At 36.1% G+C, this 24,594-nt stretch overlaps 1 protein-coding gene across 4 annotated transcripts; it reads right to left on the bottom strand.

Annotated features, from left to right (window-relative positions):
- Positions 1–1,190: 1,190 nt before the first annotated feature.
- Positions 1,191–23,912, bottom strand: Dpp10 (Dipeptidyl peptidase 10). 4 transcript variants are annotated; one of them, XM_088049876.1, is made up of 13 exons: positions 23,823–23,912; positions 23,600–23,730; positions 15,003–15,216; positions 9,533–9,627; positions 9,350–9,477; positions 8,818–9,300; positions 8,481–8,604; positions 5,371–5,600; positions 4,769–5,317; positions 4,507–4,725; positions 1,835–1,992; positions 1,581–1,792; positions 1,191–1,526 (listed from the first exon to the last, which is right to left on the bottom strand). In XM_088049876.1, the coding sequence occupies exons 2-13, from the start codon at positions 23,627–23,629 to the stop codon at positions 1,389–1,391; spliced, it is 2,580 nt and encodes an 859-aa protein (XP_087906002.1). In that variant the 5' UTR covers positions 23,630–23,730; positions 23,823–23,912; the 3' UTR covers positions 1,191–1,388. The 4 variants fall into 4 exon arrangements, with proteins under 4 accessions (XP_087906002.1, XP_087906003.1, XP_087906004.1 ...); XM_088049877.1 differs by having other exon boundaries at positions 4,507–4,722; XM_088049878.1 differs by having other exon boundaries at positions 15,003–15,213.
- Between the last annotated feature and the right edge of the window lie 682 nt (positions 23,913–24,594).

The following is a 24,594-nucleotide window of genomic DNA, read 5'->3' as shown; positions in this document are numbered from 1 at the left end:
CAACCCAAAATACGTTTTTCTTTATTTTCTTTTAGGAAAGAAATTTAATTTTACAGTTCGAAAACAGATCTTCTAAGCTAGTAGTGAAATAATTATTGTTTTCTACTTACCATTTGCTTTGTGCTTTGTTTTCCACAAATTTTTTTAACATAATGGAATCAAACGTAATAAAGAGCAATTTTCACGAAATGTAATCAAACAAATATTATTGCACAACCCAATTAATTTAATTATACAGAGAGTATGATGGATTGGAAAAAAATACAATTCCATAGATTGTTGGGAGATTTAGTCAATAAAACAGCAAGTGGAGTTTGTCTTTATTTCGTAATTTTAGTATAATAATCTAATAAGTTTCAGTAAATTCTACAAGAAGTATACTATTGTGTGAACAACCACCGAATGAGATGAAAGAAGATATTTACAATAAACTTGTTCAAAACGGATGAGAGAATGTATCACATGATCGACGAAATTAAGGCTTGTAACATTACAAAAACAATCATCACAATGTACTTCTATTTACAGAAAAACCTTCCTTGAAAATACTTCCTTTGAGCTCGATTTTAACAATTTTAACAGCCAACTCAAACTTAATAATCTCACTAGTTAGTACCTATCAGATTGTTTGGGTCAAGCTTTATATACAGAGTGGTACTACCACTGATTGTTGCGAAATGGTTTATTGCTAGATCGTGCGCTTATTGTTGAGTCACACCGTGCACTTTTGGAAAAATAGAACAGTTATTGGACCCATATCTGTACAGCTACCCTCAAATATTTACAATGATGATGAGTACATGATTGGACTAGGACCTAAGTAAAAGTCATCAGTGTTCAGAATTGAGTACGCCATCTTCAAAAATTGACTTTGTTTTATACAAAATGATAAAAAAACCAACAAAGATGAAGGTCAGGTTAAGGCTGGCACGCAATGGACAACTACCCAGCGGAAGTTGTTCACGGCGGCGCGAAACGACCCTCTGAACACTATCTACGGTTAAAACTCCAACAGAGACTACGTCGCACTTGAAATTTTGAGTTTGGTCAGTTTCAACGCTATGGGGCGGCGGGGAAAAATTCAGTAATCTTACTTTTAACCGCCGCCCGCTTTTGAATTCTACCCACAAGGGATATGTCGTGCCCGTACGTCGATTTAATACTGATTGTGGATATGCAGGGGTGCCAACCGACTAGTTCTACGTATGAAGGGGTTTAAGGGCATTCCTCTCCTGAGTTCCGTCGCGTTTATTGCCTAACATCAAGAACATCGATTTGAAAATTTGGCACTGTCATCACTAACATCCCAGGAACAGAACGGATGTTGTTTAAAGCGATTGGGAACTTCCTTTTGGCATCACTTAGCTGAAGAAATCAAGGAAAGTGTACTACTCAATATCATTCCTCAGTCCCGCTTTGAACTCTGGAGGAACTTGTTTCTGGAAGCAGTCATCAAAGAACTGACCCATGCTGCGATAAAGGTGCTTCTTCACTCCTCCGAGGCCATGGCTCTCATCCGGGTAAATCTGCAACGCAACTGTTGGTACAAAAACACAAAAACACGCGCGGATCTGTATTACTTGTTGCCGGAAGAGCGTCCCCGCCTCTGACAGCGACTTGACTAACGCCATCGATTGCTGGAGGTGCACGTTGTCATCCGCAGATCCATGCACCAGGTAAAACATCTTGTCTCTGAGAAGATGCGCCTTTTTGCTCACATCAGCCTCTTCGTACCCTTTGTAGTTATCCGTTACATTGGGGAGGCCCATGTAGCGCTCGGTATAAGCGGAATCTACACAAATCGGTAAGTTTATCTTCACATGTTAACACTTACCGTAAAGTTTCCAATTGGTGACCGGCGCGACGGCGATGGCACATCGAAAGACGCTCTTGGGACTCGCCAGTGCTAACGCCGCCACGAAACCGCCGTAACTCCACCCCCAGACGGCCACCCTTCGCTTATCGATGAAGTGGAGGGTGTCGCGCAAGTATCTGGAATTTGTTCAGCGGGTTTGCGAAAGAGTCGATGTTTATGATGGGGTTTAATTGTGGACTGATAAGATAAATAAAAGAGTGGAGCGTTGGGAGAGTGCCAGCGCCTGGATCATTTGCCCAAATAAGAGCCAGAAGCCCGGATTTTTGTGCACAAACAACGGAGATTTCGCTACTGCAGTGGGATTTGAGTTACAGCGGGAGGGTTCTTAAAGCTGCATTGTCGAGCTTTTAGAAGAAATTATTTATGAGCGCTAAGTGTGAACTGTTACGCTTTGTGCGCCCACTGCCACACATTAAAGTCAAAAGTTTATATTTTTACCTTCTTTCTGATTTTATCTACACAACAATGTATTTTTAGTCCTATCAAAATAGACAAAATAGACAAAAATAGTGATCAAATAACAAAAACTCTGACAGAGCTGAATTCTGGTGAAGACCTTGGGTATACCAGTAGAAATAAAGTGCCAAAAGTTCCCATGGATTTTTTGTGTGCTAAAAGGTCAAACGTCAAAATTTTTGTTTTTTAGATTTTTCTCAAAAACGGAAAGTTTTATTAAAAATATAGCTTAGACAAAAATTGTAGATCATAAAATTATCGACAAAAACGGTCTTTATACTTTTTTTTTTCAGAATTACCATTCTTTAGATATCGCCGTTCTAAAAGTTGAAGGATTTACATTCTACTACATGATATGCACACAAATGCTACGTAAATATACTGACTCCCATAAAAAAAATGGGGTGAGCCAATTGTGGTGAAATTTATACAAAAGTTTTATTTGTTTATAATCAACAAAATGTGTCAATACAACTGTAAAAAATAGATATTTTTTGGCAATAAAAACACACTTAAAAGTAGTTCTCTATCAAAAAGCAAAAAGCCCTCAGGAAAACATAACCAGTTGAATATCTTAATCAAATTTTCATTATTTCAATTTTACGCTGAAATAAAGCTTTTCTGCAAATTTCATCAAAATCTGATTACTGTCTTCCAGGTCTTGCATTTTTTATGGAAATAAACTAGAATGTAAATCCCTCAACTTTTAGAATGGCGATATCTTAGGAATGGTGATCGTGGTGTAATACTACAATTTATATCTGGACTATATTTTTGATATAACTTACCGTTTTCAAAAAAAAGCCAAAAAAAGCCGAAAATTTTGATTTTTGCATTGAATAACTTTTTTAGCACATATGGGATCTATTGGAATTTTTGACACTTTATTTCTACAGGTGTACCCAAGGTAGGGGGGGGGCATAGCGGAGCAACACTCCTGTTGCTCAAATCAAACGCCTTGAAAAAAGTCTAATAGCATGTTTTGATTGGTTGTCAGTTGACAGGTGTGTTTTATAAAACAAAGTGTGAAAACCTATGTTTTATAAAACAAAATGTGAAATCCAGTGTTTTCGTTAAAAAATTCGCGAAGTTAAAGAGCAAGGTTTTTTAAAATCTAGTCATACAAATGTAGTGGCTAAATATGATGAACCTACTCATTTATGTACAATATGCGTTGATGACTAAGGGGTCGATTTCAAGTGTGACTTGCGTTACTGCAAATCCCATTTGCAACATAGCAACGCCAATCACATTGCTCATACCTTGGCAACGGTTGCAAATTTGCGTTAACGTAGTGACTTGAAATCGACCCGTAAGTAATTTTAAAATGTTACTTTTTCTAAGTAGGTACACAGTTATTCAAAAATTTGATTGCTTCATAGAGTACCCCACTTTACCCCTATATGCGGGGCAAAGTGGGGCAAATCCCATTTTTCAAAATAATGCTCACATGTCGCAAGTTTTTTATTGTAATCAAAAAAAGTACAACAAAAATCATCCGCAATACATTGGTCTATGATATTTAGTAAAAAATTTTTGTTAATTCCTATTATTTTAGGATGCGTGACTAATATTGATTATTAAGTTCTCCACTATGCCCCCCTCTCCCCTACCTATCTACTAAAATTCAGCTCTGTCGGAATTTTTGTTATTTAAAATGTTTATTTTGATTGGACTATTTTACAAGTTGGGAAAATAATAAATCTTCTCGTCTTGTCCAAATTTCATCATTTCGTCATAATTTGAACTAATTAAAGTCTTAATTTCTCCAAGATCTTCAGTACTAATAGACCTTAAAATAGTACTGAAATGAAATGAATAGTTGTTTTAAAAATTATTTTCAATTTTGAAATCGAAGAATGAAGAATTCTGCCTGTTTTGCATTCTAATTCTTCATGATTTGAACCGAAAAAATATTTCCTAGGCACGTAAACAAATGGTTATCGATTGCTTTCCCATGAATACCTTTCCTAATGCACACCTTAATTAAAACAATGGAATTAGCCTCCGGTGGTAAACAACTTCTGCATTAACCCGATTGCCGAAACACGAAATTTCCAACGTGAAAATAGCTTTGCTTCGCTACAAACAGCGCTAACACGCTCCCAACTGAAAACTATTACGGCATTCTCCCCAAGTCCGACCCTGCAATTTATCTCTTAGTTGAAACTTACTCGGTAACTTCCAGCTGATCCGCCACTTCGACCGACCCCAATTTGTAATAAACTTTGTGGAGTAACTGATGTCCTTGACCTCCAGAGCCTCGGCCGTCTATCTGTGCAATGATAAAGTCCTTGTGTCCTGTCAGATACGTATTCCAATCGATGCGCCAACGCTCCGTCACTAATTGACTGCCGGGGCCGCCGTAAACCTGCACCACTAAGGGGTACCTGCTAAAGAAACTTAGAGCCGTGTTTTTATACTCCGGGGGCTGACCTGGTGATTTCGTCCTCGCGGAGTCCCGGAGGGAGGTGGAGCCTCACGTGGGCCTGATAGCCTCCGGAGATCTGCACCGGAAACGTCTTAATCTGCGGCATGGCCATCTTCCCGACCATCTCTCTTAGTTTGGTGTTGTTTTGGAGGTTGACGATGAGTTTGGGCTTGGGCATTGCGGTTTTATACAAGGAACTATAGGGGATGCCGGGACCAAGGCACTCAAGAACAAAGAACGTCGAGGCGGGACTGAAAATTGCGTTGTGGTAGAGACACGGCGGTTCTGTTGGTGTTACTTTCGGTTTCTTTTTGCGGCGTCGCGGCATGGGCGTCGTCATCACCTCCACGTCCTCGTCTTCCTCCCACTGCTTCGCTTTCAGGAGGTAGATATCCTCGTCTATAAAAAAATACGGGGGCGACGTGGGGGCCGGCTCGGGGACGCAGGTGAGACACACCGGCGGCGGGAGCGTCGCGCCGGTCCGGGGAGGGACCGACGTAACTCTATACATATGCAGCTGCCCGGGCTTGTTCTCGGGGATTCCCAAGAAATAGCTAAAAATTCCACGTTGAAAGTAAAGTCGTTTTTACGTCAAATTACGACTTACATGACATCGTTGGAGTGGTCCCAAGTCAGTATACGTGTCACCTCGTACTTTCCGTGTGTGAGCGGAATAATTCGCCTCTTCGGGATGTTGACAGAGACGGCGTGACGAAAGTAGCCGGCCGGCCCGTCTCTCACTGGAGCTACAGTGATGTAATTGGAGCTGTCGCGGCCGAAAACAGGGCTGTCGCCCATGTCGACCCATCCGTGGCCGTCGCTGGTCACTCGCTGCGTCTAAAATCAAAACACGCAGTGGAGGCCGCTGGAAATCAAAATTGTGGGGGCGCACAGTGGGGCGAAATAGCCAAAACACGGAAAAAATTCCATTTCTCGAAAACGGATAACCGCCTTGAACTACGAATGGTCTTATTAAATTCAGAATAAAAAAACTACATAAAATGGTTCAAACATTTTTCTGATTGGTTAAATCTATACGTATACAGGGTGATTGATAGAATGTTGATGCCCTATCTTGCTTATTTTTAAGCAGCTTGGAATGGGTTCGTTGTACAGGGTCTGCAAACACTAGTGTTCCGGCCCAAAATCGTTATTAATTATAAAGCTATATTTTTTTCTACATGAAGAGGAAACGGAGCGCTACAAACTGATGTGATCCGTTTTACTCTAGTGTTAACCATATGTGAAATAAACGTAAAAAACTACGTTTTTCAAAAATAAAAATAGATAAAGTGGAAATCTCAGCTTGTCTTGTTCTATTTTTCGTCAAAAGGATGAAAATGCAATTAAAATGTGAAATAAAATATGTGGTAACGAGATATTAAATAATTCTTAAAATCGCTTTAACTCTTGGGGCCTAATTCTAATTCGATTTTGCGTTAACGCAAATCGTGGTTACCATGGATACTGCGACATCTGTCATTAGACTTTATTTTACCCAAATTTTGAAGTTAAATCTTGCTAAAGTGGTTAGCACTACAAAAACGAAATTATGCAAGTCGTTTCGCCAACTCCTTGTCTACCTCATGTTTAAAAAAATAACGCCGCTCGAAAACGCTTTAGCGCGTTTTGCATCATTTTATTTTGCATTTGACAGTGCGGCAACTTTGCCGCTGCGTAACCGATTTGCGGCACTGAATTAGAATTGACCCCTTAGACAGATTTACGACAATTGCTTCTTCACCGCAAACTAGTCCCTACTAAGCGATTTATGATAGGTAGTATTTTTACCCACAATACGCTCCGTTTCCTTTTCATTTAGAAAAAAAAATGTTTTTTAGGCGACTTAAACTGAAAATGGAATTTTTAGGCCTCAAAAGTGGCCTAAAAGTAAGTTTTTTCTGGCCGCAAACATTTTTGGCCGATCTATGGTGGCGCCATATATCCATAGTTTTGCATATTACATCAAGATACCGACATTACCCCCCATTTTATAATTATTTGTGTAAAATCAAATTGACAAACTGCTGTAAAAAAATGAACATGTCTAGCAGCGCTGCTGTAACAACATGAAAAAACACATCAAACTTAATTCATACAAAAAGTGTGGCTACACATATCGAAACTGCAAATGTAAATAAAGAAAATATGAACATTTCTGAAGGATTAATAAATATTTACAATCATTCAGTTATTATAAATGATTAAATCAATAAATCATAAGTAAAAATGAATTAACTTGTAAATTTAATGATGTCGCCTAAAAAATTTTGCGTGTATCACGACCAAAAAGTGTCATTTTGCACTTGCCTTCTTTCTGGCCTCGGTTATTGCCTCCGCCATTAAAAAAAGACTCGGCCAAAAAAGAAACACTTTTTGGCTTTAATACACAAATAACTATATAGCATTATAATTAATATCAAATTTGAACCGGGACACTAGTGTTGGCGGACCCTGTACATATTTCATGTTATACAGGTGTCCCAGAACTCATGACCCACAGAGCAAGGGAGGCTGCCAACAGCAATACAGACAAAGGATAAAAAATTAACAACCAATCCCGGAAGCTTATTCTAGCGATGGAGTAAAATATCCTAGGCAACAAGAGAGTAATTTTTATCTGACCAATAAATGGTGGTAGTATATGTGTCCATAGTTACCGATACTGTTCTGCGTCGGGATTGGCTATCGTTTTTTTGTCATAACTCGATTATTTTTTGAGCTAAAAAATTTTTGTTTCGAAATTTTTTGAATTGTTGCCTCTATAAGCCTTTTTTCTCTGGGTCACGAGTTCTGAGACACCTGTATGTTTATTGCGGTCATCTTTTTAACACTCGTCATAGTAAGAACTAATAAAAATTAAAACATTTCTTTAATCAGCTTTTGACAATATGTTTAATATATGCTCCAAAGTCAATAAATCCATTTTCAGGAAGATTCTTTTTAATATACATCAAATTATATTTATCTATTCATGTAACACTACTTTATGGATATTTTTTTACCTCCTATTATTTTGTCCACTATATTTTTTACAAATTTAACTAACAATATTTACGATGCAATTTATGACTTGAAATTTATTTTTTAGATTTTCTAAACTCGATCTAAGTAAAATCGTCGGGTTTGGTTTCGTCTATCAAATCATCACATTAAAAATTATATTGCGATCAGATAGGCAGGAATAGGCAGACAAAATTCACAGAGCTGGTACACAGTATTATTTGGAACAGAAATTAATTAGTTCAAAAGCGGAGCAAGCCGGAGCTTTTTTTGTATTTCAAAAAAACTACGACAATCATGAAAGAATGACTATTTAGGGTGAAATAACATTGGGAAGCAATTTATTTTATAAACCAATGCATACATATTTATTGGATACTAAAAAGCATATAGGAAAAGTAGATTGTGTTGAATGATTTTAAAAACAAATCCTTCAGTGACAAAGAGTTCTGAAAAATGCTGCTATGTTAGCCAAATTTACGGTTTGTCGGATTTATACACATTAACGTTATTATATTGCAATTCTATAACTTATTAAGTCCTAAGTATGTAAATCATTTTATCAAAAATGTCACTAAGCCCTAAGTACGTAAATCATTTTATCAAAAATGTCACTTTTAGAAAATGAATTTTTTCCGCCGCGGCCCCACTGTGGGGCGCCGGGGAAGTTCGAAAACCGTCAAAAATGAAGCAACCTTTATTTATGTCTCTCACCTCTCTGCAGTCCCATTTCGGGCTGGTGCAAATAGTAATCAACGACAGATTCTGCGGCCTGTTCAACCACACCACCGATATTTCCGTCAAACTGATCCATGAAACTGCAGTAAAATAATACTCCCTGAAACCGCGAATAAATCCATCTATTGCGGCATTAACTGATCACAAATGAGGCGGTGGCTCCGGGCGATAAACCGGAGTATTGTGCGCTAATAGTTTGAAATAAAAAAGCGAACAAAACGGCTAAATTGCGGATTTCAATTTACCCGTTGGAATTTTTGAATACATTTCGTTCTTTTGTCGTCCGGAGCCACCCAACTCCCGTCTAACTTACGTGTTCGCCAGAGCAACTGGTGGAATGACAGTTTTTATCTTAATATTGGACGTATCGGCGAGATCGGCCATGGTTAACGTGACTTTCGGATTCCGGGTTCCGGGCTTGGGATACCGGAGCGACCGAATATCCGGATAAAGTCTCCCTTCGTTCGCCGATCCATACCACGGAAACCTGAGCTCCTCCACTAAACTATCGTTAAAAGAAGCGAACACGAGAAGGAACCCGTCGCTCGACATCCACAGCGCCGTGTTGCTCCCGAGAATCTCCTCCTCGTAGAGCCAGTCCGGGACTCCGTGACTCACCACTCCGGGGACGGCGGAATTGGTGATCCGGTAGCCGGTGTGGGAAGTCGGACTTTTCCTGTAGTAGATATCGTAGTCTTGGACCATGATGAGCCCGTGGCCGCGCGGCGCCCAATCCGCCAGGAGGAGATAAGGGTGTTCTTCGGCTTCCGGCATGGGGCGCAGGGGAAAGTCGTTACTGCGGGAAATAACGTGATTTTGTGGCGGGAGGGTGTAAAAATAAATACCCTGTTTGGATGTCGTAGATGGTGTACTGCGCCAGATAAGAGTGTCTGAAGAGCTTCTGGACATTCTGAGCCAGGAGGAGGTACCGCTGGTCCGGAGATAGAGAAAATCTCGCCGGATTTAGACGCAACTGTACGGAAGGAACAAAACCGTGTTCGATATTCGGTTAGAGTTGAATTACTCACGAAAGTCTGATTGGACATCAGAGTGCGGACTGAGAGGTTGCCGGCGTGCATTACACTGATTCCACCCCATTGGTCTTTGTACACCAATTCCACATCTAAAAATGATACCAACTTTTAAAAACAACCTTTAATTGCCGGAATTCAATTCATTGCCAAACACCTCATTGCCGCAGTATTTCTGCAGAACTTGGCCCCGGAATAAAATACATTTAAGACAGAATAACGTTTGCCAACCGGATCTCATATTAAGCCGATAAAAATTCCGTCAACAATGAAAACCGCCCCCGTTGCAAAAAGTCCTTTTCCCTGGGGCTCTCCGCTGACGGCAACAAATTGCGCTCTAAATTCGCTTAAACTTCCCCAAATTGAGTTATTGAATATTGCAGTGACGCTCGGCTCTAATTTTCGTAATTCCACGACAAATAAATTAGACGTGTATTGTAGGGCCGCCACTGCAAAATTTACGGGGGTGGGACAAAGGTAAGTTATTAGAGCCCTTCCGAAAAAAGTTCAGATATAATGATGGCCGCAGCAACAAGAAAAAAACGACGTTGCAGTTAAGGGAAGTTTATAATCATGTCAAAAATAGTAATGTTTTAAAATTTTACAGATTTAGGATAAAAAACTTTAAAAGTTATGAAATTTAACCGAAAACCGAAGAAATTTTTACATCGTCTTCAATATGAAAATTTCTAAAAATTGTGTTTTTTGTTAAATTGTTTTGTAATTTAGAGTAGTTAATGAAAAACCAAAAGTAGTTAAGCCTCCAAAGTTTACAGTTTTTTTTTTAATTGAAACCACTAAAGTTATGGAATTTAATCCAAAATGTTGCAAATTTTTATATCGTCTTTATAATAAAAATTTCTAAAAATTCTATTTTTTTTGTTGAATAGTTTTGTAATTAAGAGCAGTTGATAACCATGTCAAAAATAAAAAAGTTTCAAAATTTTACCGAGTTAAGATTAAAAATACCAAAGTTACGAAATTCAACCGAAAACGGAATAAATTTTTACATCGTCTTCAATATAAAAATTTATAAAAATTCTGTTTTTTGTTAAAAGTAGTTGTTGAAAAAGCCAAAAGTAGTTAAGCCTCTAAAGTTTACAGTTTTTTAATTAAAACCACTAAAGTTATGGAATTTAATCGAAAATCGCACGAGACTAAATATTAGCCAATGGAAAAACAGAATTCGGTATGGTTTTTATGGCAATATAGAAATTTTCCTGAAAATTATTTGCAGCTTGCTAACCCAACATTAAATTAATAAGAGGAAATTTTTTCAGCTAATCAGAAAAAAAGTTGTGTATGTTGTCATGGATAATTCTGTTACACAACTTAATTTTTTGTTTGAAATTTAAAATCTTATCAAAAAGCAGCAAATGTACTAGGGATATTATAAGTGAAAATGTTGGAAATTTTTATATCGTCTTTATAATAAAATTTTCTAAACATTTTATTTTTTTGTTGAATATTTTTGTAATTAAGGTCAGTCGATAACCATGTCAAAAATAAAAAAGTCCCAAAATTTTACAGAGTTAAGATTAAAAATGGTGAAGTTACGAAATTTAATCAAATTAATGGAAATTTTTATATCGTCTTCAAAATAAAAAATTATAAAAATACTGTTTTTCTTCGCTTAAACTTCCCCAAGTTGTGTTATTGAATATTGCAGTGACGCTCGGCTCTAATTTTCGTAATTCCACGACAAATAAATTAGATACCTATTGTAGAGCCGCCCCTGCAAAATTTCCAGCGGCGGGACAAAGGTAAGTTATTAGAACCCTTCCGAAAAAAATTCAGATATGATGATGGCCCCCGCAACGAGAAAAAAACGACGTCGTTTTTCTTCCGAATGGTACGGCGGTGCATATTTTATCTCGAAAGAGCTCTCGTGTCATTTTATCAATACACTGAAAGTCGGACGATCACTCTTGAAAATATCAAGGACACGTTTTCTCCAAGGACGCGCAATCGAATTTTAAACATTACAGCATAAATCGGGTTTAGCTGCGGCTTTAGCTCTCGAGCGCACGTTTTAACCCATCGATTTATCTCCATCGGACGAATAATTTCATTAATTGCGCGTATTTATCTTTTCAAAGAATCTGAAATGGAAACATGGTTTCGCGTCCACACGCGACCGCATCGATTTCGTCTAATATCTAATAACTTTTTCCTGGACACGATAATTTATTTCAGCGCTATTTTTCAATAAATCTGTTGATAATTTGAACGTTGTTCGTTACGTTTCAATGGATACGTTCTGTGAAGATTGAATTACTTCAATGCCTATTCGTGGGCGAAACGGAGAGGAAAAAAGAAAATTGAATCTCTTGTAAAAATGGAATTGTGCCTACATGGAGATGCAAGTGTATTGAGCAAACACGTTTCCAATCACGAGGAAAAGGTACAGATTTCGCAAAAAATCCACCGCTTGATTTATTTTCTATTATAAAAGTTTGATAGGGTGTTAACTGTAGTCTTTTTTATTGGGTTGTTATAATGCCGCGTTTAAACTTTCCAATGAAAATATCTAGCGGTGGCTGCTTTATTACTAGAAAGAGTTTTCACGAACGAAGGGTTAAACATAAATAATTTACGACGTGAAATCTCACCATCGTTTAAGCAATTTAGTTTGAAAGCACTCTGGCGTGCTGTATATAATCGGACGCTTTTTCGACAGCGAGCACGGGTCATTGTTTTAGGGATTGACCTTTAAATGGAATTTTATATTAAATCTCTCGCGTTTAAAGTTAATAAAAATGTCCACCGTATCCTCCGTTTTGCTGCGAGTAAAAAGGTAATTCATTTTAATTTATGATGGCAGGTAACCAAGATAGCAAACACAGGAGCTTCACCTTTTAGCGGTTAAATTTATCTAAAATTTATCAAAGGGGTCTGAAATAAAATAAATATTTTCAGCTGACAGTTTCGCGATAATTGAAATCCCGGCGCATCCACCATTTTTGTTTTTTTTTTTTTGATTCACCGGAGTTTGGAGATTTTGCTTAAAACGATTTTCTTTGTGAACACCGCTCAAATGTTTCAATTTTTCTCTATGGAAAATCTAGAGAAAAATGTGTAAAAAGCTAAAAGAATGAAAAGTCTAATAAGGTAGACAATTTAAACGAAAATGCAGAAGTGTAAGGAAATAAATCATTCTAAAAGTTTACAAAAGGTGTATCAAAAAGGAAGATTAACCAATGAAATAAAAAATAATAATAAAGAAAAAATACAGGAAACAAAGAATTTGTCGAACCTTAAGATAACGGAACTATGGAATTTAAAGAGTCAACGTTTTCTCTAAAAATGCATAAAAACAAAAGCTTTTTGAAAAAAATAATTTTGCTTTGAAAATAACTAAAGTCGCTAACGGTGGAAATTTTAGATTTCTACTTTTCAAAACTGTTTTTTTGTTAAATTGTTTTGTAAGTTTAAGCAGTTAATGAAAAAGTCAAAAGTAGTTAAGCCTCCAAAGTTTACAGTTTTTGAGTTAAAAGCACCAAAGTTATGGAATTTAATCCAAAATGTTGGAAAATTTTATATCTTTTTTATAATAAAAATATTTAAACATTCAACTTATTGTTAAAATAATTTGTATTTGAAGTCAGTTGATAACCATGTTAAAAGTGGTAAAGTATCAATATTTTACACATTTAGGATAAAAAACATCAAAGTCAAGAAATTTATTAAAAAAAGGTGAAAATTGTTATACGGTTTTCAAAATAAAAATTTCTAAAAATTCGGTTTCTTGTTAATTTTTTTTTATAATTTAGAGCAGTTGATAAACAAGTCAAAAGTAGTTAAGTTTCCAAAGTTGTGAGTTAAAACGGTCAAAGTTATGAAATTTAATCGAAAATGCTGGAAATTTTTTATATCGTCTTTAAAATAAAAATTTTTAAAAATTCTTTTTGTTGTTAAAAACTTTTAGAATTCAAAGCAGTTAATAAACAAATCAAAAGTAGTTAAGCCGCCAAATTTTACGATTTTACAGTAAAAACTGCCAAAGTTAAGTTATCGAATTTTATCGAAACCGAAGGAAATTTTATATCGTCTTTAAAATAAAAATTTCTAAAAATTTTGTTTTCTATTAAAAAAAAATGTAGTTTTTAACAGTTAATGAACAAGCCAAAAGTAGTTAAGCTTCCAAATTTTCCAGATTTTGACTTGAAAACACCAAAGTTATGGAATTTAATCTAAAATGTTGGAAATTTTTGTATCGTCTTCATAATAAAAATTTCTAAAAATTCTTTTTTTTGTTAAAAAAATATTTAATTTAAAGGCAGTTGATAATCATGTCAAAAATAGTAAAGTCTCAAAATTTTATAGATTTAGGATAAAAAATGTCAAAGTTACGAAATTTAATCAAAATAGGTGAAAATTTTTATATGATTTTTAAAATAAAAGTTTCAAAAATTTCTTTTTGTGGCAATTTAGAGCAGTTAATAAATAAGTCAAAAGTAGGTAAGCCTCTAAATTTTACAGTTTTTGAGTAAAAACGACCAAAATTATGAAATTTAATCGAAAATGTTAGAAATTTTTATATCGTCTTCAAAATAAAATTTTTAAAAAATTTTGTTTGTTAGAAATTTTTGGAATTTAAACCAATTGATAAACAAATCAAAAGTAGTTAAGCCTCGAGATTTAAAATTTTACAGTTAAAACGGCCAAAGTTATCGAATTTTATCGAAAGCGTTGGAAATTTTACATTGTCTTCAAAATAAAAAATCCTAAAAATTCGGTTTTATGCTAAAAATTTTGTAATTTAGAGCAATTCATAAGCGAGTTAAAAATACTAAAGCATTCAAATTTCACAGTTTTTAAGTTAAAGCGGTCGAAGTTATAGAATTTAATCAAAAGCTATAAAAATTTTAAAAATCATCTTCACAATATTTTTGTTTAAATCTGTTTTTTGTTAAAAAATGTTTAATTTAAAACAGTTGATAAACAAGTCAAAAGCAGAAAATTTTCAAATTTTACGGATTTAATAAAAAAAATAGCTAAGTTATGAATTTTTTATATCGTCTTTAAAGTAAAAATTTCTAAACATTCTGTTTATTATTAAAAAAATGTAATGAACAAGTGAAAAGTAGTTAAGCCTTCAAATTTTATAGTTCTTGAGTTAAAACTTCCAAATTTATCTATCGTTTTCAAAATAAAAATTTTCAATATTATTAGATATAGATATTAGCTTTTGTACTGTAAAATATGATCATAGAAGAAAGAATAAAGTTTCGTACAATCTGTTGTGCCATAAATTCGTAGCAGCATCCAATTTAGCAATTTCTCTGGACAAAAGACTTCGACGTCACCGCCCCTGTCTTCACCGCCCTCCAGTGTTTTTTTAACCCGAAATAAATCTCAAAAGCTTTGGCAAGCCGTCAAACATTTTCTTGGCGTCCAATCTAAATAATATACCCCTTGCATGTTCAATTCGCAAACCCGTCATCGATCTCTTTTTTGAACTGACCTGAAATCCACGTTCCATTGAACCTCAGCGGCTGAAAGTCATGACTGAGAATGTCCTGAAGCTTAAACCTGGCGCCTTTGACTCTTGGTCCATCATCCGGCGGCGTCAACAGAACGACTGAAGTAACGATGAGCGCCAGGACTACCACGATGACCAGAAGCGCTATCAGAATACCTCTCCAATTCCGTTGGTTTGTATTGCTTGACACGAGCTCCTAGAACAAAGACAACTCCAGATTCCAAACAGACTAAAAATTAACACCGAAAGGCCGAAAGTGTCACGAGATAAAGCGTGTTTGCGCAACGTTATTCGCTCAAAGCTCGGAATTATCATTGTTTCTGTTATCTTGAGCTTGCAGTCGTTTCCTCTTCCTCTTTCGTGTTTCCGATATTGTGTCAACGGCTGGCGAATTTTAAAAGAAAGTGATGCATCAAACGGAATTATTAGAGCTTTGGGATTCTTGTCGGCGGCGCAACAAAGCCCGCGATGCCGTTTCGAGTAATTACTGCTGTACAGGAAATGGTAATTACAGCAGGATTTAATTACGGCCGGCTTTCATTTTACGACTGACCTTTAAGTGTAGTCCCGTGCTTCTCTTATCTATTTTTATTAATTTACTTTCTCCGGCTCGCTGCGATAAATCCCCATTCCCAGAAGCTCCCCCTAATAAAGCAAACTCTACCAAACTTTGATTCCCTCTAGTTCCCCCAAATCCGTGAAATTCAAAGTCTTAAGAAAACACATTTCAGTTTGTAAAACAGAGTGGCTCTGACATTAAAGAGTCACAGCATTGAAAGGGAAAAACGGTTCGTTTAGATCGTAAGCGGAAATGCATCCATTAGCATAATTCATTTCAGGCGGCGAACGCAACAAGGAAGACGAAACGGGACGATATTTCATCTATTTCCTTTTCGAACTACTTTTGGTAATGGAGTCCTGAGTTTAGCTCCTCTATAATCAAGACTGTATTACCGTGATCGAATTTATTTACCCCAAAATTCTAAAGTGGGACCGCAGGCCCAATTTGCACGTATCTGGCTGGGTGCCAGCATCCCCTTTCCGAGGGTGTAACAAGTCGTGATTCTGTCATTCCAATTAAAATCTTTTCCTAAGCGATGGGGGCCTGATCAAGACATCTCGTAATTAATTTATTCTTTGAGTGATTCAGGTCTATTCAAGAATGTGGGAATTGGTGGAATTAAAAGAGATTAGACGTGATTAAGGTCACACTTTGAAGGGTGACAGAATTGGGGTTGGAAAGAGAAAAGCAATTATTGTTTTTATTTCCACAGAGATGGAAATTTTTTGTGCGTATTTAAAATAAGTGTTGGGGGACAAACGCGAAAGAACTTGTCCGAATTGTGGAGAGTTTTTTTCATTCACAATTGGATTTTTGTACGGATCAGTGCTGCCAATAGCTTCGGGCGGTAACATACTTTCGTTAAATTGGTGCAAAAACGGTTCAGACGGGAATAAAAAACGCAACCGCAGAGATACGGTTTTCGTTTAAACAGGAAAAAATGTTGAAATGGGTACAAAATTGGAAAGTTTATTGTTGGAACTCGATTGATTTAGAAAATAAATTTTTAGTTATAATTTAACAAATTTACTTACCAAAAGCTGCAAGCTCTTTAAATTTCTCCGTCATTTATCTTTAAAATTACCATAATTCTAAATTTTAATTAAAAATGTTCGAAACTTTTGGTTTGTTTTTTTTTTAATTTTCAAAATTTGCGTTTTTTGAGCCACAATTTAGTAATTTTGTGCAATTAATAATAAGATCCAAAAATTGTAATTTTCCCAAATTAGTGATATCTTAAAATGACCAGAGTTACTTTTTTTTTAGTACTTTTTTTTAGTACACCTTTGCATAAAAATTTCCAAAATCTCGGTTTATTGTGCCATAATTTTGTAATTTCTCACAGTTAATAATCGTGTTAAAAGCTCAAATTTCCCCAAATTTTATTGTGATAACTTGAAAATTACCAGTGTTACGAATTGTAGTTTCAAAATTGTTTCCAATTTTTGGTTTGCTTTTGTATTCAAATTTCCAAAATTTGCCTCGTTTAAGCTATAATTTTGTAATATTGCACAATTAATAATCATTTTAAAAATTGTAACTTTCCCAAATTTAATATATTAAAAATTAGTAGAGTTACGAATTTTAGTTAAAAAGGTACAAAATTTTTAGTTTGTCTTTGAAAAAAAATTCCAAAATTTGAGTTTTTTGCATTATAATTTTGTAATTTCGCACAATTAATAATTGTGTCAAAAGCTGCAGTTGCCCCAAGTTTCATTTTTATAACTTAATTTTTCAAAATTTGCGTCGTTTGAGCCATAGTTCTGTAATTTTGCACAATTTATAATCATATCAAAAACTTTAATTTCCCTAAATTTCATTGCGATATCTTGAAAATTACCAGAGTTACGAATTTTAGTTAAAAATATACAAAATTTTTAGTTTGCCTTCGAAGAAGAATCTGCAAAATTTGAGTTTATTGTGCTATAATTTTATAATTTTACACAATTATTTATTATGTCAAAAACTAAATTTCAATGTCATAACTTGAAAATAACTAGAGTTACGAATTTTAGCTAAAAATGTACAAAATTTTTAGTTTACCTTCAAATAAAAATTTTCAAAATTTGAGTTTTTGCTGCTATAATTTTGTAATTTTGCACAATTCATAATTTTGTCAAAGTTACAATTTTTGGGCTAAAATGTTTAAAACTTGTGATTCGCCTTCGCATAAAAATTTTCAGAATTTGCGTCGATTGAGCCATAATTTTGTAATTTCGCAGAATCAATAACCATTTCAAAAACTGTAATTTCCACAAATTTTATTGTGATATCTGGAAAATTACCAAAGTTACGATTTTTAGTTAAAAAAGTACATAATTTTTCATTTGGCCTTCTCATAAAAATTTCCAAAATTTGAGTTTTTTGTGCCACAATTTTGCGATTTAGCACAGTTAATAAACATTTCAGAAATAGTAATCTCAAATTTAATTGGCATAGCTGTAAAATTACCACAGTTTCGAGTTGTAATTAAAAATGTCCAAAATGTTTGGTTCGCCGAAATAATTAAAATTTCCAAATTTGCGTTTTTTTATTTATAATTTTATCATTTCATTTAATGAGCACGTCAAAATTTCATTAATGTAAGTATCATTAAAAGAACTAGAATTATCAACTTTACTAAATAAGTTAATTTAAAAATTGTAAACTTAAAAAGCGGAACAAAACCCAGCAGCATCTTATTGTTTAAACTTACTTGACCAAAACAAAAATCTTATTTAGATAAAGACAATATAATTTAAACGCAAACATATTATTGATAGAGCCATATTATTATCTGACGCGATACACCAATTAACTTTGTTAATTAAAAAAGTTTTTGTCTTAAATTAAACAATTAATTAATAAATGTTTCACAAGTCGCGCCCTAACCATCAAGAGAAGATCATCGATTTTTCAAAATGAAAATTCTTCTTCTGTTCATCTTTGTCTGTACCACCATGGCAGATCTGGTAAAAAAACTCATTTTTTCTTCACTGTCTTTTTAGTTTTGACAAACTTTCAGATCATGGATAAAGACAAACTTAAATCGGAAAAACTGATCAAGGAATACGCCCAAGAATGCGCAGATAACATGTACAAGGAATATCCACCTTCATGGGAGCTGTGCCTGTTTATTCACTGGGGATGGGTCTCGGTGTCTATGGAAGATGCAAAGGTGGTTTTTACAAAGGAGCTTCTAAATTATTTGACAAATTCCAAGGATAAAGAAGACGCCGAAAGACTGCAGAAGTGTAAAATCAAACAGGCTACCGAAGTCCCGGAAGTTATTCAAGCCGGAATTTGCTTGTACCTTGAAATAGTTAATTCTTAATAAAGTTGGTAGCCCTGATAGCTAACCCAAATTTGTGCATTTGTGTATTGATAGTGTAAAATTACGAGTTTCCGGCCAAGCCTGAAATTCCCAAAATTCTCATTTTTTCCATTCTCTCCAACGTATCGACTTTCTCTCCCCCGCCCTTCGCTTTTAGCCCCCATCAACTATTAACCCATTTCCCTCATCACCCATTAATCAGTTTCGAATTTCGCTGTCGCGCTGAAATAACCTAATTACGTCCGCTGATAAACTGTTTTTTAAAAACAAACTTTTTTCCCCTTTCGAAGAAAATTGATTCTAATGTTTGTTTTAGGGGTTTCGCTGTTATTTCGAGCTCCGGCAAACGATGCGTGCGACATCCGCACTTCTTTGTCACCGATTGAATTCAAAAAGCTCATCGCATTATTCCGCCACAGAAAATGCACACAGTGATCGCAACGGGGCGGATTATGTTTATCTTTGCAAAAAAATGTACGTGACCACACAACTCGAGATTTACCAAATGATGGAGAAATCCTTGGAGTGGACGTCATTAATCAGAGTGTTTTTAGAGGGGAAATCTGGAAGAAAAATAAGAACGGGAGTGACATTTGGAACAAAGACTTGTTGGAAAATGAAAAACGCTTTCATGGAGTTATGAAAGTTGTGAAAGCTGGGAAACTGCTAGAAAAGTTGCATCGTGAACGGGTGATGCGAAGTTATGAAAAATGCATTTATGTTAAAGGTGCAGTTATTTACCATTTCAAAAATATGTATTTGGGTTCTAAATTCTTAGTCAATGAAGGTCAAAGAAAGGTTCTCAGATTATTTTCTTTTAATTAATCTAAGACCGAATTCTAACCTAAAAAATCGCGAGGAAAACGATTTCAAAAAGAGTTTCTTTATATTTCCCATTTTTTCGGAAATTTCGAGCAAAATTGTTTTCCTACCTTCAACATTTTGGCCCTCTGGCGACAACACGAAATTTCAAGCGCCTCTTATTCAGTTATTAGTCGAAGGATAAGAAAAACGGAGATAGTGAGCTACATTTAAAAAAAGAAAATTTCAATTTTGAACTACATATTCCAGTTTTGAAATTACTGAATTATTTCAGCTTAGTTACAAACTTTTAGCAAACGAATCGAATCTAATTGTAAGAATTTTTTTTTTGGGCGAAGAAAAATTGAAATTCTAACAGTTTAATTGCTACAGTAATGATATTAGGCAAGTTTACTACATTTGACATGTTTATTAATCGTGCCGCATTATACCTATAAATTTCTAGAGCAAAATGAACAAATTTTAGCAATTTGTATTTGGAGATTCACCCATTCCTCCTACAAAATGGCGAATGTGAGTGAAATCGGATTAAAACCCAAAAAGAACTTATTCATTTGCCGGAAATTTCGTTATCACAATAGTTTTTATAACAAAAAACGCACCCAGACAACCAACTCGATCGTACCTTTCTGCCATTGGCGAGATGGCCAGAACTGATGTTGATTGGGTTAATTTGCACGTTAATCAAGTCGTGTACAAAAACGAATCAATTCATTGGATGCTGATAACAAAAAATGCACAAAACAAAAGAAATCGAGCTGTGGATTTGTTGCGCAACTTTTCAACTAGCTTTTGTTTATTGAATAGATACAACAAAAAATGTGTTACAGAATTCCAGAGCAACAGAGATAAATCTCGTCATTTTAATTTACCAGATCACTGAAAATTCTCTTGCTTTTATATTAAAGTAAACATAAAATCAGAGAATATAAAATCCTTAAAAAAACTGGAATAAAAACAAAACCATTATTACCTACATAATATTATGGTTAGAATCCGAGCTTGGAATCTTAAAACATAAAAAATTGTCGTTTAAAAAATTCACAATTAAAAAAATGTCTCAATAAAAAGTTTCATGAAACGGTTTGGGGTTTTAAATCTCTAGATCAGGATTTTTAGGATTATTTAATGATTTTCCACGATTCTTGAAATTCATAGGATTCAGCGGTTTCTCTCTAAGATCCTTTGAAATTTTCTAGGATTATGCAGGAGTTTCTGGAGTTTGTATAAAATGATTTGAGAATTCAAGAATTCAATTTTTCAGGAATTCAATGCGTAGAACTAGGAAATCCCAAAGAGTTGATTGAAGTTAAAGATCCAACTTTTGAACGCTTTGGACAAAATTGTCATATTTTAGTAAGCCGTCTTTTACAATTCCCGCTTTGTAATAAATTCATAGTGCAAAGATTGAGCACCGGTAAATACAAAACGTGCCACGATCCTACAAATTTCAACACAAATATCAAAGTTCATGAAATATTGAATGTTTCTATTTCGGAAATACCACAAATTCCAACATTTTACGCCCTCCTCAAAGACCCATTAGACCCCACAAAGCCAATCCGAAGTTTTTTTCCCCTTTTTATTGCCACATTTTGATAATTATCTCGAGTTGAGCTCTGTGGTTGAGTTTTATTTTCCCCGCACTGTTTTTGCAGCAGTTTAATTAGAGAAACTATGTTACAGCCTGGAGTCATCTGGTGGCACTGATCCGTAATAAAACACAATTGTTTCTGTCTGTAATGAATGGTGTTACCGTCCAACAAAAAGGTCTTTATTTACTACATTGCAACACGAACTAGAAGCGAACTTGATGAATGAATGATGAATGAATGAAATTCGCGTTTCGAGTTCCCATCTTCAATAATCGCGAATGGAAAAGAGGCGAAATCGTCGCCCTCCAGCCTGTGTTTTAATTATTTCCATTTCCTTCCAGAATCGATATCGCGCTTTTATTTGAAAATAAAAATCATAATTGGCTACTCTCCCTCTTGACCCAGTTCGGCGCCTTTCAAAGTGTGACCTTAATCCTCCCACATTTTTCGAATGGAATTAATTACGTCTTGATCTTAACGAATTAGTACGTAACCCTCATAGTAATTGGGACGACAACTGAAGAGGGGTGCTGGCGCCCGGCCAAATTAAGAGCTTGCGGTCCCATCACCGAATGTAGGAGCCCACAGTTCCACCCTCGTATCATAAATAAATAAGATAATTAGGTTAGTTCAGTTGATTTCAGCTCAAGTTGTAGTTGCGATAAAAAATGTTTGAGATATTGCCACCCCCTTGAATGAATTAAGCAGAGGCCGCTGATAAAAACGGGCTAATGGCTGCGTTTTCGCGTTTTTTCTTCGAATATTTATCCCTCGCGTCTGTTTTAACACAAGTCGATAGTGTTCTACAAAGCGGTGTTGTTTAGAAGACTTCGGCTCGTTAAGGGACGCTGATAAATCCCAGTTTTTATCAATCCGCGTCTTAATTAAACCCATTGCGGGCTGTAATTAAAATTCCTTGTGGTGGCGTCTCAAAAGTCCGCACACGCACTCGTTAAAAGCTCGTATTCAAATCGCCTCCTGTTATGCAAACGAGCTTTTTTTGAGCTTTTGCCAGACATCAATGGCTGGGCTTACAAGCAACACGTCGGTTACTGGGAGGCACGAAAGATAAGTTGGGTGCAATGCAGAAAATCGAGAGCTTTGTCAGTGTCACGCAATCCTGATTTATTCAGTTGAGGAGGTCAACGGACATTACGTTGATAAGAAGTGAAAAATGAAATTGGATGTGAGGTGGTGCAACAGTTGAGCGATAAAACGGGGAACAAACGGTGGGCTATATTATTATAGATACACATAAAAGCTTAGAGAGCTCCGGAGTAGTTTACTCTTCGATCGGAGATTTAATTTAGACAAAGCTTCAGTGGCCGAAAGAAATATCTTACAACCGCCGAATCAGATTTGTTTGGGGCGTGATGATCGCGAATTTTCTAAAATTTCGTAATTAATTTTTTGTGACTCTGGAGGACGTTAAGTGTCTGGGCACTAGCGCTTATCCATCCGAAACTTTGTTGGCAAAAACATTGGAGTGGAAACGCGTTTCGGAAAACCGCTTTCGGGTCCTTTATGTTCCCAGCAGATGGTGGCGGCCGTAAAATCTACCATTTACGGGGAGGATTGCAGGTCAGCAGCGTTGACATCCGTATCCGGATATTTGACGACATCAAGCCGATATTAAATTACTTTTCTCTTCGCTGATATTTCGCTTCTTGTTCGGCTGAGGAGATCAAAACTAACATGAAAGCGCGAGGAGGAGGAGTTCTTGCGTGATAAATGGAACGTCGTTTTATCGGGAGAAAAGTTTCAGCGTCAGATGAAGGCGGAAATTATGATTTCTTTCAAACTCTGTTAGAAGTAGTGAATTAATTTCGCTGATAAAAAGAAACGCCGAGTTTAAACACTGATGACTCCATTGAATTGAAATAGGAGCTGAAATAATGGCGGAGGCGCCGGGATAAGGAAATTATGGATTGTTAATAAACGTCTGGTAGAATTTAAAAAGCCGCTCGTAAATGGTGAAGGCGCCGGAATCCCAATTTTATTGTATCTTCCCCAATAAATTTCGCTTCATTCGCACAAAACCAAATAAAAATTTCCAAAACCGTCAGCGAAATTGCGCTCCTTAGCACCCCCATTATGGGGCCCCGTTTGAGCCTTTGATCGTTCCGCAGCGCGCCAACCGTCGGTATCGATTGGGGCGAAAAGTGGGTGAGCAAACCAACTTAGTCTCAAATTAAAAGGTAAAAATTTCATTGGCATTTTAAGCGGTCTCCCATCACCCAAACAAAGCGCGACAGTATCGATCTTAAAGTAGCCCCCGAAGACCTACCTCATCGTCGAAGTGATCGTGGTCTGCCATGTCTCAACCCTTCTGACTTAAAAACTCAACATCTTCAGGTGCTGAAGCCGCCGAAGACCTGTGAAGCTCATCTCAGCCGGAGCGCTCCATGGAGGCGCAACCTGAAAAAAAAAGTCGAGTTGATTCCCTTTGTTTGATTTGTGGAGAAGAAGTAAAAGTGGGAGGTTAAAGTTTCCGAAAGTGGGTTACTCACTCGTTATCAGTAGTCGGGAAACGGCGCCGCGACGCGTGTTTTCTTATCGACGACGCTGCCAGAACTGGTCGGAGCCCGGGTAAGACGAGCGCGTGCGCATTTCCGCATTGTTTATTATTTCATTTCTTTCACATGTCTAATAAACCTGGACTTGGAGGACTCTGAATAGACCTCTTTGTGGGCGAAACTGGGCCACTGTTAATTGCTTTAATGATCCCGAGGAAACTGCGACAAAAAGTTCGCCCGAAAGAGTTTCGCTTTATGGTCTTAAAAGCACCATTAGCGGGGGTAATTTAACACCCGCCGAAGAGGTGACAAGCTGCTTAAAACGCGTTAAATAGAATGAAATTAATTGGAGGCACGTTTTGAAAAATGGTGGATGCGCCGGGAAAATTCTAATTTCTAAGCGACACGCTGTGACCCTCGCGCTGATTCTTATCAGCACGTTTTAACATCATGTCATAATCTGCTCTTCACCCCCAATTCGCGTCTCGCTCCCTTATCATTAGCGGAATTTTTGCCACTGATAAATTACACGATGCTGTCATGTCGAGACGCTTTAATTAAACTGTTAAACTATCTAAAACTCGATGCTGACGTTGATTGAACAGGCGGAAACGAAGACGTTATTATATAGAATTAACAACTATTCCGGGCGTGCTAAAACAATAAACAGTTCGATTTTAGGGGTAGTAAAGGTAAACAGAATCCCAGGAGGGTTGAAATAACATTGAAACCCTTCAATTTAAAAACTGACGGCAGAATCCTGCTG

Source organism: Gnatocerus cornutus, chromosome 1 (genome assembly GCF_029298725.1).
Source record: "Gnatocerus cornutus isolate USDA-ARS CGAHR chromosome 1, icGnaCorn1.1, whole genome shotgun sequence".
Taxonomy (NCBI): domain Eukaryota; kingdom Metazoa; phylum Arthropoda; class Insecta; order Coleoptera; family Tenebrionidae; genus Gnatocerus; species Gnatocerus cornutus.
The sequence above is the reverse complement of the archived record's forward strand: the minus strand, read 5'-3'. Positions and strand labels throughout refer to the sequence as shown.